Source organism: Heterodontus francisci, chromosome 1 (genome assembly GCF_036365525.1).
Source record: "Heterodontus francisci isolate sHetFra1 chromosome 1, sHetFra1.hap1, whole genome shotgun sequence".
NCBI classification, from domain to species: Eukaryota; Metazoa; Chordata; class Chondrichthyes; order Heterodontiformes; family Heterodontidae; genus Heterodontus; species Heterodontus francisci.
The window spans coordinates 195,953,833-195,964,661 of NC_090371.1; the positions used below are offsets into that span (position 1 = coordinate 195,953,833).

The window sequence follows — 10,829 nt, forward strand, 5'->3', positions numbered from 1 at the left end:
ATTTAATAATTTGGAATGATTTTAGCACCCGATATTATAGATGAGGAGGGCACTGGGGTTTGGTACGGTCTGCCGAATAATGCTGCAGAACTTAACTACTTAAACCGTGGAACTTTGGGACAGAACATTTACCAAACCAACTAGCATTTCGTACCTCGTTATCTGATGGGGTGTCTGCAATTTCAATCTTTAGACTGTTATTCAGCTGCCGCAGTTCTCTCAGGTTGTTGAAGTATTCGAGCTGTGAAAAACAGATGCATGTTTCCATTTCGCAGATACAGAATACAACTCTAATGATTTATTTAAAGGCAATTAAATTAGCTAGTCACAATCTGAAAACTTTGAAAAATTGCCTTTTCATTCACCAGTACACAACAGCAATGTATAATGGTATGTTTGCTGTGAATATCACTGGCTACTTAACACACAAGCCATTATCACTTGAACATAGAAATAGGAACGGGCCGTTAGATCCTGGCTGATCTGTACCTTAACTCCATTTACCTGCCTTGGATTCATAAACCTTAATACACCAGCCTAACAAAAACCTATCAATCTCAGATTTGAAAATTTCAATTAACCTAGCCGTTAACAGCTTTTTATGGGAGAGTTCTAGATTTCCACTAACCTTTGTGTGAAGAAATACTTTCTGACATCACCCGTGCATGAAAAAGATATTGGCAAGTAAAATCAAGGAAAACCCAAAGATGTTTTATAAATACATAAAGAGCAAGAGGATAACTAAGGGAAGAGTAGGGTCAATTAGAGACCGAAAAGGTAACTTCGAGTCACAGAGTCATAAAGGCACAGGAGGCAGCCATTTGGCCTATCGCATTCATGCCAGCTCTCTGTATAGCAATCTAATCAATCCCATTCCCTGCTCTATACATGTAGCCCTGTAAGTTTATTGCACTCAAGTGCCCATCTAATTTCCTTTTGAAATCATTCATCGTCTCCACTTCTACCACCCTTCTAGGCAGCAAGTTCCCAGTCATTACCACTCACTCCGTAAAGAAGTTCTTCCTCACATCCCCCCCACATCTCATACCCAGAACCTTAAACCAATGTCCCCTTGTCCTTGTGCCATCAGCTAATGGGAATAGCTTTTCTTTGTCTGCCATTTCCAAACCTGTCAGAATCTTGTACACCTCTATCAAATCTCCCCTCAATCACCTTTGCTTCAGGAATGACTGCAGCTTCTCCAAACTAACCTTGTAGCTAAAATCCCTCACCCCTGGAACTATTCTGGTAAATCTCCTCTGCACCCTCTCAAGGACCCTCACATAATTCCTAAAGTGTGGTGACCAGAACTGGATGCAATACACTAGTTGTGGTCTAACCAGAGCTTTATAAAGGTTCAGCATTACTTCCTGCTTTTTTACTCAATATCTCTATTAATGAAGCCCAAGATCCCACATGCTTTGTTAACTACTCTCTCAATATGTCCTGCCACATTCAAAGATCTATGCAAATGAACCCCCTAGGTCCCTCTGTCCCTGCATACTCTTTAGAACCGTACTATTTAGTCTATATTGCTTCTCCCTATCCCTTTTGCCAAAATGCATCACCTCACATTTCCTTATGTTAAATTCCATCTGCCACTTGTCTACCCATTCTGCTCGCCTATCTATGTCCTGTTGCAGTTGACTGGTGTCAAGAAAACCCTATATGCCAAATGGGAAATATTAATGTCATCAGTTGGAAACTTATTAGATTTTTAATGAAAAAAAAACTCTACAGTAACTTTAAAAAATACTAGTAGTCAACATGGCCACTGCCATTTACATCTGAAACACCAGAAGATTGAATAGAAGACAAAAAGTCTCACAAGAAGCCCAGCCAGCTCAATGCTTTGGCTAACTGAGTAGATTAGCCAGATGATCCCCGTTAGTGAGCCATTCAAAGTCAGCCTGAGGCACTCATAAGTGCAGATGTCCCTCCAGGAGATAAGCAATGGCAACCAACCTAAGGGGACTTTTGGGTTTTAGACTTTGGACCTCATGAAAAACAAACGGGATTGATAGAACCATGTGACTGCCTGTTCATCTCTGAAGAAACTGGAAGTTGTGTGACATAGACAGCAGACTGGCAGCAACTGAGTGTGCAGCAGCAAAGAAGGCAGCTACTCCCGTCTCTCTCTCTCCCCCCAGAAAATATCAAAAGAACCGTCTGCGACTGGGGTACCATCCAAGCCTACAGACAGCTACAGCCAGCAACCAGGGGAAGAGAATCAACTACCAATTCTGCCTTCAGGAAAACTCAGAGCAAAGCAAGTCAACCATAGTGCACTTTGACCAACCAAGAACTTCAAGAATACAGCTTCAGCTGAGGACTACTGGATTCACATACTGTATTTAAGTTCCATTTATTCTGGATTTTAATCCAACCACCAAATCTGTTTGACTCTGTAATCTATTTGTGTGTGTGTCATTCTTGTGTGAATGTGTGCGTGAATGTGGAGCGTATTTTTAAACCAGGTTAGAGTGTTAAGTATAATAAACTTACCTCTTTCTTGTTTAAACTCAAGAAAACCTGTCCGATTGGTTCTTTTGTAATCACATTAAAGCAGAAAGGTAAAACACTCACTGAGGTGGTAAGCACAACCACTGTTTTAAAAAAGGAATAAACCATGTTGCGGTTAAATAAGAGGAATGGCGAGAGGGGAGCCTGAGGCCCCCTCCTCATCTGGCAGTAACAATTGGCATCATCCTCACTCTCTGCCACACCTCCAAGTTTCATATCAGCAGCAAATGTTGAAATTTTACTCAGTATTCCAATTTCCAAGTCATTTATATAAATCAAAAAAGCAGTGGTCCTGGCTCTGAACCTTAGGGAACACCGCTGTATACCATCCTCCAGTCGGATAAACAACCATTTACCACGGCTCGCTGTTTTCTGTCCTTAAGCCAATCTTTTACTCCAAGCTGACAATGACCCTCCTTTTCCATGATCCTGAATTTTGTTAACCAGCCTTTTATGTGGTACTTTGTCAAACGCTTTCTTAAAATCCATATAGACAACATCCACTACTTTCCCTTCATCAACCTTCCCTGTTACTTAATCAAAAAAAAATCAATTAGTCAATCTGCCTTTTACAAATCCATGCTGGCTCTCCTCAGTTAATTCAAATCTCTCCTAGTGCCTGTTGATTTTTTCCCTGATTATTGTTTCTAAAACTTTACCCACCACAGATGTTAAACTGACCAACCTACAGTTACCAGGGATGTCATAGAGTCATAGAATTTTACAGCACAGAAACAGGCACTTCGGCCCAACGCGCCTGCGCTGACCATCAAGCACCCGTCCTAACTAATGGCCTGACACTCTTTCTTGAATAAGGGTGTCACATTTGCCACTCTCCAATATTCTGGCACCTCCCCTATATCTAGGAAAGATTGGAAGATTATAACAAGCCCTTCCACTATCTCCACTCCCACTTCCTTTAGCAACCTGGGGCTGCAAGCCATCTGGACTAGGTGACTTATCCATTCGAAGCATAACCAGCCTTTCCAGTACATCCTGACTATCAACTTTCACCTCATCCATTACCTCTAGCATATTTTGTCAGCATCCTCTTCTTTAGTAAACACTGATACAATGTACTCATTAAGTATTCTAGCCTTGCCCTGCGTATGTGGAGGTGCAAGATCTGAGCATGGTTCTTGATGAATACTTTGCATCTGTTTTCACAAAAGAGGACGGAGCAGACGTTGTAGTTAAGGAGGAGGAGGAATGTGAAATATTGGATTGCGATAAACATACTGTGGTAGGAAATAATAAGGTGTTTCACATCCTTGGAAGTTGATAAATCACCAGGCCCGGATGAAATGAATCCCAGGCTGCTAAGGGAAGCGAAGGAAGAAATGGTGGAGGCTGTGACCACCATTTTCCAATCGTATCTGGCTACAGGCATGGTGTTGGAGGACTGCTAACGTTGTACCATTGTTTAAAATGGGAGGAAGGGATAGACCGAGTAATTACAGGCCAGTCAACTCAGAGGTGGGCAAATAATTGGAAAAGGTTCTGAGACATGATATAAATCATCATTTAGAGAAGCACGGATTAATCAAGGAGAGTCAGTATGAATTTGTTCAGGGAAGGTCGTATCTGACTGACATGATTGAAATTTTTGAGGAAGTAACAAAGAGCGTTGATGACGGTAGCATGTTTGATGTAGTCTACATGGATTTTAGTAAGGCTTTTGGCAAAGTCCCACATGGCAGACTGGTCAGAAAAGTAAAAGCTCATGGAAAGTGGCAAGTTGGATCCAAAATTGGCTCAGTGGCAGGAAGCAGTTATGTTCAACAGGTGTTTTTGTGACTGGAAGGCCTTTTCCAATGGGGTTCCACAGGACTCAGTACTAGGTCCCTTGCTGTTTGTGATATAAATCAATGATTTAGACTTAAGTATAGGGGGCATTATTACGAAGTTTGCAAATGATACGAAAATTGGCCGTGTGGCTGTTAGTAAGGAAGAAAGCTGTAGACTGCATGATGATAATCAATGGACTGGTCAGTTGGGTAGAAAAATAGCAAATGGAATGCAATCTGAAGAAGTGTGAGGTAATGCATGTGAGCAGGGCAAACAAGGCAAGGGAATACACAATAAATAGTAAGATTCTGAAAATTGTAGAGGAATAAAGACCTTGGAGTGCATGTCCATAGATCCCTGAAGGTAGCAGGACAGATAGATAAGGTGGTCAAGAATGCATATGGGATACTTTCCTTTATTGGCTGAAGCTTAGAGTATGAGAGTAGGGAGGTTATACTAGAACTGTATAAAACACTAGTAAGACTGCTGCTAGAGTACTGCGTACAGTTCTGGTCAACGCACTACAGGAAGGATATGATTGCACTAAAAAAGGTACAGAGGAGATTTATGAGGATGTTGTCAGGAATGGAGAATTTTAGCTATAAGCTAAGATTGGATAGGCTGAGTTTGTTTTAGAGTCATAGAGTTATACAGCACAGAAACAGGCCCTTTGGCCCATCGTGTCTGTGATGTATAACTCTATGACTCTAAAACAAACTCAGCCTATCCAATCTTTCCTCATAGCTAAAATTTGGAACAAAGGCACTGAAGGGGAGATTTAATTGAGGTGTACAAAATTATGAAGGGCCTGGATAGAGTGGCTAGGAAGGACCTAATTCCATTAGCAAATAAGTCAATAACCAGGGGTCATAAAGTAATTCGTGGAAGGATTAGAGGGGAGTTGAGGAGTAATCTTTTCACCTAGGTGATGGTCTGCAACTCACTGCCTGAAAGGATGGTAGAGGCAGAAACCCTCATCACATTTAAAAAAAAGATTTGGATATGCACTTGAGATATTATAACTTACATAGCTACGGACCAAGAGCTGGAAGGTGGGATTAGACTAGATAAGCACTTTTTCAGCTGGCACAGACATGGGCCAAATTGCTTCATTAATTGCTGTAAATTGTGTTTAAATAACTTGCTTTTTGATGAGGTAACAGGGAGGGTTGATGAGGGTAATGCTGTTAATGTACATGGACTTCCAAAAGGCATTTGATAAAGTGTCACACAACTGACTTGTGAGCAAAGTTAGAACTCATGGAATAAAAAGGACAGCAGCAACATGGATACAAAATTGTCTGAGTGACAGAAAACAGATAGTAATGGTTAATGGATGTTTTTCAGAATGGAGGAAGGTTTATAGTGGAGTTCCCCAAGAGTCAGTGTTAGGACCTCTGCTCTTCCTGGTATCTATTAATGACCAAGACCTTGGTGGACAGGGCACAATTTCAAAATGTGCGGAACGATACAAAGCTTGGAAGTATTGTGAACTCTGAGGAGGATAGTGTAGAACTTCAAAAGGACAGACGGGTTGGTGAAATGGGCAGACAAGTGGCAGATGAAATTTAATGCAGAGAAGTGATTCATTTTGGTATAAAGAACGCAGAGAGACAATGTAAAATAAAGGGTACAACTCTAAAGTGGGTGCAGGAGCAGAACCGAGTGTATATGTGCAGGTTAAGCAGAATATCACAGCTGTACTGCGGGAGGACACCTCAGAGGGGTCATGCAGTGAGGCAATATGGGTGGAGCTCAGGAATAGGAAGGGTGCAGTCACGATGTTGGGGGTTTACTACAGGCCTCCCAACAGCCAGCGGGAGGTAGAGGAGCAGATATGTAAACAGATTTTGGAAAGATGTAAAGGTAACAGGGTTGTGGTGGTGGGTGATTTTAACTTCCCCTATATTGACTGGGACTCACTTAGTGCTAGGGGCTTGGATGGGGCAGAATTTGTGAGGAGCATCCAGGAGGGCTTCCTGAAACAGTATGTAGATAGTCCAACTAGGGATGGGGCCATTCTGGACCTGGTATTGGGGAATGAGCCCGGCCAGATGGTCGAAGTTTCAGTGGGGGAGCATTTCGGGAGCAGTGACCATAATTCCATAAGTTTTAAGGTACTTGTGGATAAGGATAAGAGTAGCCCTCGGGTGAAGGTGTGAAATTGGGGGAAGGCTAATTATAACAATATTAGGCAGGAACTGAAGAATTTAGATTGGGGGCGGCTGTTTGAGGGTAAATCAACATCTGACATGTGGGAGTCTTTCAAATGTCAGCTGATTAGAATCCAGGACCAGCATGTTCCTGTGAGGAAGAAAGACAAGTTTGGCAAGTTTCGGGAAGCTTGGATAACGCGGGATATTGTGAGCCTAGTCAAAAAGAAAAAGGAAGCATTTGTAAGGGCTGGAAGGCTAGGAACAGATGAAGCACTTGAGGAATATAAAGACTGTAGGAAGGAACTTAAGCAAGGAGTTAGGAGGGCTAAAAGGGGTCATGAAAAGTCATTGGCAAACAGGATTAAGGAAAATCCCAAGGCTTTTTATACACATATAAAGAGCAAGAGGGTAACCAGGGAAAGGGTTGGCCCACTCAAGGACAGAGAAGGGAATCTATGTGTGGAGCCAGAGGAAATGGGCGAGGTGCTAAACAAGTACTTTGCATCAGTATTCACCAAAGAGAAGGACTTGGTGGATGATGAGCCGAGGGGAGTGTAGATAGTCTCAGTCATCTCATTATCAAAAAGGAGGAGATGTTGGGTGTCTTGCAAAGCATTAAGGTAGATAAGTCCCCAGGGCCTGATGGGATCTACCCCAGAATACTGAGGGAGGCAAGGGAGGAAATTGCTGGGGCCTTGACAGAAATCTTTGCATCCTCAGTGGCTACAGGTGAGGTCCCAGAGGACTGGAGAATAGCCAATGTTGTTCCTTTGTTTAAGAAGGGTGGCAAGGATAATCCAGGAAATTATAGGCCGGTGAGCCTTACGTCAGTGGTAGGGAAACGATGAGAGAGGATTCTTTGGGACAGGATTTACTCCCATTTGGAAACAAACAAACTTATTAGCGAGAGACAGCATGGTTTTGTGAAGGGGAGGTCGTGTCTTACTAATTTGATTGAGTTTTTTGAGAAAGTGACGAAGATGATTGATGAAGGAAGGGCAGTGGATGTTATCTATATGGACTTCAGTAAAGCCTTTGACAAGGTCCCGCATGGCAGATTGGTACAAAAGGTGAAGTCACACGGGATCAGAGGTGAGCTGGCAAGATGGATACAGAACTGGCTCGGTCATAGAAGACAGAGGGTATCAGTGGATGGGTGTTTTTCTGAATGGAGGGATGTGACTAGTGGTGTTCCGCAGGGATCAGTGCTGGGACCTTTGCTCTTTGTAGTATATATAAATGATTTGGAGGAAAATGCAGCTGGTCTGATTAGTAAGTTTGCGGACGACACAAAGATTGGTGGAGTTGCAGATAATGATGAGGATTGTCAGAGGATACAGCAGGATATAGATCGGTTGGAGACTTCGGCGGAGAAATGGCAGATGGAGTTTAATCCGGACAAATGTGAAGTAATGCATTTTGGAAGGTCTAATGCAGGTGGGAGGTATACAGTAAATGGCAGAACCCTTAGGAGTATTGACAGGCAGAGAGATCTGGGCGTACAGGTCCACAGATCACTGAAGTGGCAACGCAGGTGGATAAGGTAGTCAAGAAGGCATACGGCATGCTTGCCTTCATCGGTCGGGGCATAGAGTATAAAAATTGGCAAGTCATGTTGCAGCTGTACAGAACCTTAGTTAGGCCACACTTAGAATATTGCGTGCAATTCTGGTCGCCACACTATCAGAAGGACGTGGAGGTTTTGGAGAGGGTACAGAGGAGGTTTACTAGGATGTTGCCTGGTCTGGAGGGCATTAGCTATGAGGAGAGGTTGGAAAAACTCAGATTTTCACTGGAACGACGGAGGTGGAGGGGCGACATGGTCGAGGTTTACAAAGTTATGAGCGGCATGGACAGAGCGGATAGTCAGAAGCTTTTTCCCAGGGTGGAAGAGTCAGTTACTAGGGGACATAGGTTTAAGGTGCGAGGGGCAAAGTTTAGAGGGGCTGTGCGAGGCAAGTTCTTTACACAGAGGGCAGTGAGTGTCTGGAACTTGCTGCCAGGGGAGGTGGTGGAAGCAGATATGATAGCGATGTTTAAGAGACATCTTGACAAATACATGAATAGGAAGGGAATAGAGGGATAGGGCCCCGGAAGTGCAGAAGGTGTTAGTTTAGGCAGGCATCAAGATCGGAGCAGGCATGGAGGGCCGAATGGCCGTTCCTGTGCTGTACTGTTCTTTCTTCTTGTTCTAAATCTTTGAAGGTGGCAGGGAAAGTTGAGAGTGCAGTTAATAAAGCATACAGCATCCTAGGCTTTATCAACAGGGGCATAGAGTACAAAAGCAAGGAAGTTATGTTAAACTTGTATAAAGTACTGATTCGGCCTGAACTGGAGTATTCCATCCAGTTCTGGGCACCACACTTTAGGAAGAAGGTGAAGGTGTTCGAGAGGGTGCAGAAAAGATTCATGAGTAGGGTTCCAGGGATAAGGATACATAGTTTATGTTACATAGATATGTCCAGTTACATAGATAAATTGGAGAAGTTGGGACTGTTTTCCTTGGGGAAAAGAAGGTTGAGAGGTGATTTGATAGAGGTATTCAAAATCATGAGGAGTCTGGACAGAGCAGATGGGGAGAAACTGTTCCCATTGGTGAAAGGAATGAGAACCAGAGGGTACAGATTTAAGGTAATTGGCAAAAAAAGCAATGGCGATATGAGGGAGAACTTTTTCACGCAATAACTGGTTAGGATCTGGAATGCACTGCCTGAGTGTGTGGTGGAGGCATTCAACAGGAAATTGAATTGCCTGAAAAGGAAGAATGTACTGGGCTACAAGGAGGTGGTGGTGGAGTGGTACTGGGTGAATTGCTCCTCCAGAGTGCCAGCATACTTTAGTTTAGTTTAGAGATACAGCACTGAAACAGGCCCTTCGGCCCACCGAGTCTGTGCCGACCATCAACCACCCATTTATAATAATCCTACACTAATTCCATATTCCTACCACATCCCCACCTGTCCCTATATTTCCCTACCACCTACCTATACTAGGGGCAATTTATAATGGCCAATTTACCCATCAACCTGCAAGTCTTTGGCATGTGGGAGGAAACCGGAGCACCCGGAGGAAACCCATGCAGACCACAGGGAGAACTTACAAACTCCACACAGGCAGTACCCAGAATTGAACCCGGGTCGCTGGAGCTGTGAGGCTGTGGTGCTAACCACTGCACCACCCCTAATAAATCTTTCCATGAATGGCCTAAATCTAATTTTAAGGGTATGCCCCCTTGTTCTAGACTCCCCCAGTGGAGAAAATAGTTTCTCATAACCTACCCTATCAAATTTATTACTCATCATAAATACCAGAATTAGATCACGACTCAATCTATCGTGGAGGGGGAAAAAAGCCTAGGCTATGCAACCTGTCCTCAGTATCTAACCCTGTGAACCCCGGACTGACCTGGTGGTCACCTAGAATATACCATGATGTCTGCATTTACCTTCTCCTCCTGGTAGATCATGTCAACCAGATTCACGGCGTGGAAGACCCCGCGGTGATCCTCAGACACGCACTGGCCGCACGCCAGTTGTTTGCAGACCTTGCAGAAAAGCTGTAGCTTCCTGTGCGGGTGGCGCTGGCAGAGCGCGCGCTCCCCGGGCCTCCCGCTGGGAGCCCTCGCGCCCCCGGGACCGGGGCCCCGCGCGCCGCCCGCCTCCACCTCCTCCTCCTCCTCTTCCAGCCCGGCTCCTGCCGCCTGCTGCTGCGATCGGAAAAGTTTCACCACCTCGGCCAAGGTGGTGTTCCCGGGCAGGTTGACGGCTCCCTCGGCGATGAAGTTGCTCTTTCTGCAGAGGGGGCACTCCAGCTGGCTGTTCCTCCAGATGTTGTTGTTGCTGCTGCTACTGCTGTAGCCCAGGCCGTAGGAGAAGGACTTGGTGACACACTCCAAGATGCATTTCTTACAGAAATTGTGCGAGCAGACGGGCAGGGTGGTGGGATTCTCAAACACCGACAAACAAACTGCACAGGTCAGGCTGGCCTCCATTTCAGCTAAAACACCCTCCTTCCTCCCCGCTTCTCTCTCTCACATAGAGATAATGTCAACCAGCCGAGAGTTGAAGGGTTTTTTTTTAACAAAAAGTGTTGCACAGAAAACAAGGAATTGAAAATGAAACTCTCCCAAGCGCTGTTACAACGCATCTCCAGGAAGTCCTGCCTTCAACACGCCCCTTGTCACCCACCATGTCACAAAGCAAAGACAGGAAATGCATCTACAAAGAGGCTCAAAGCTTTTAGTGTGGGTCTTTAGAGCCAAAAGAGTCATAATGGCACAGAAGGAGGCCATTTGGCTCATCGAGTCCATGCCAGCTCTCTCTATAGCAATCCAATCAGTCCCATACCCCAGCTCTTTCCCTG

At 44.4% G+C, this 10,829-nt stretch overlaps 1 protein-coding gene across 1 annotated transcript in view; it reads right to left on the reverse strand.

The window, feature by feature from the left end:
* LOC137374178 (serine-rich adhesin for platelets-like) overlaps positions 1-10,624 on the reverse strand; it is a 53,009-nt gene extending 42,385 nt beyond the window's left edge. The window contains exons 1-2 of the mRNA XM_068039966.1: positions 9,913-10,624; positions 155-241 (exon numbers count right to left, since the gene is read on the reverse strand). Coding sequence (XP_067896067.1) covers positions 155-241; positions 9,913-10,458 — 633 coding nt within the window. The 5' untranslated portion in view covers positions 10,459-10,624. The remainder of the gene's footprint in view (positions 1-154; positions 242-9,912) is intronic.
* Between the last annotated feature and the right edge of the window lie 205 nt (positions 10,625-10,829).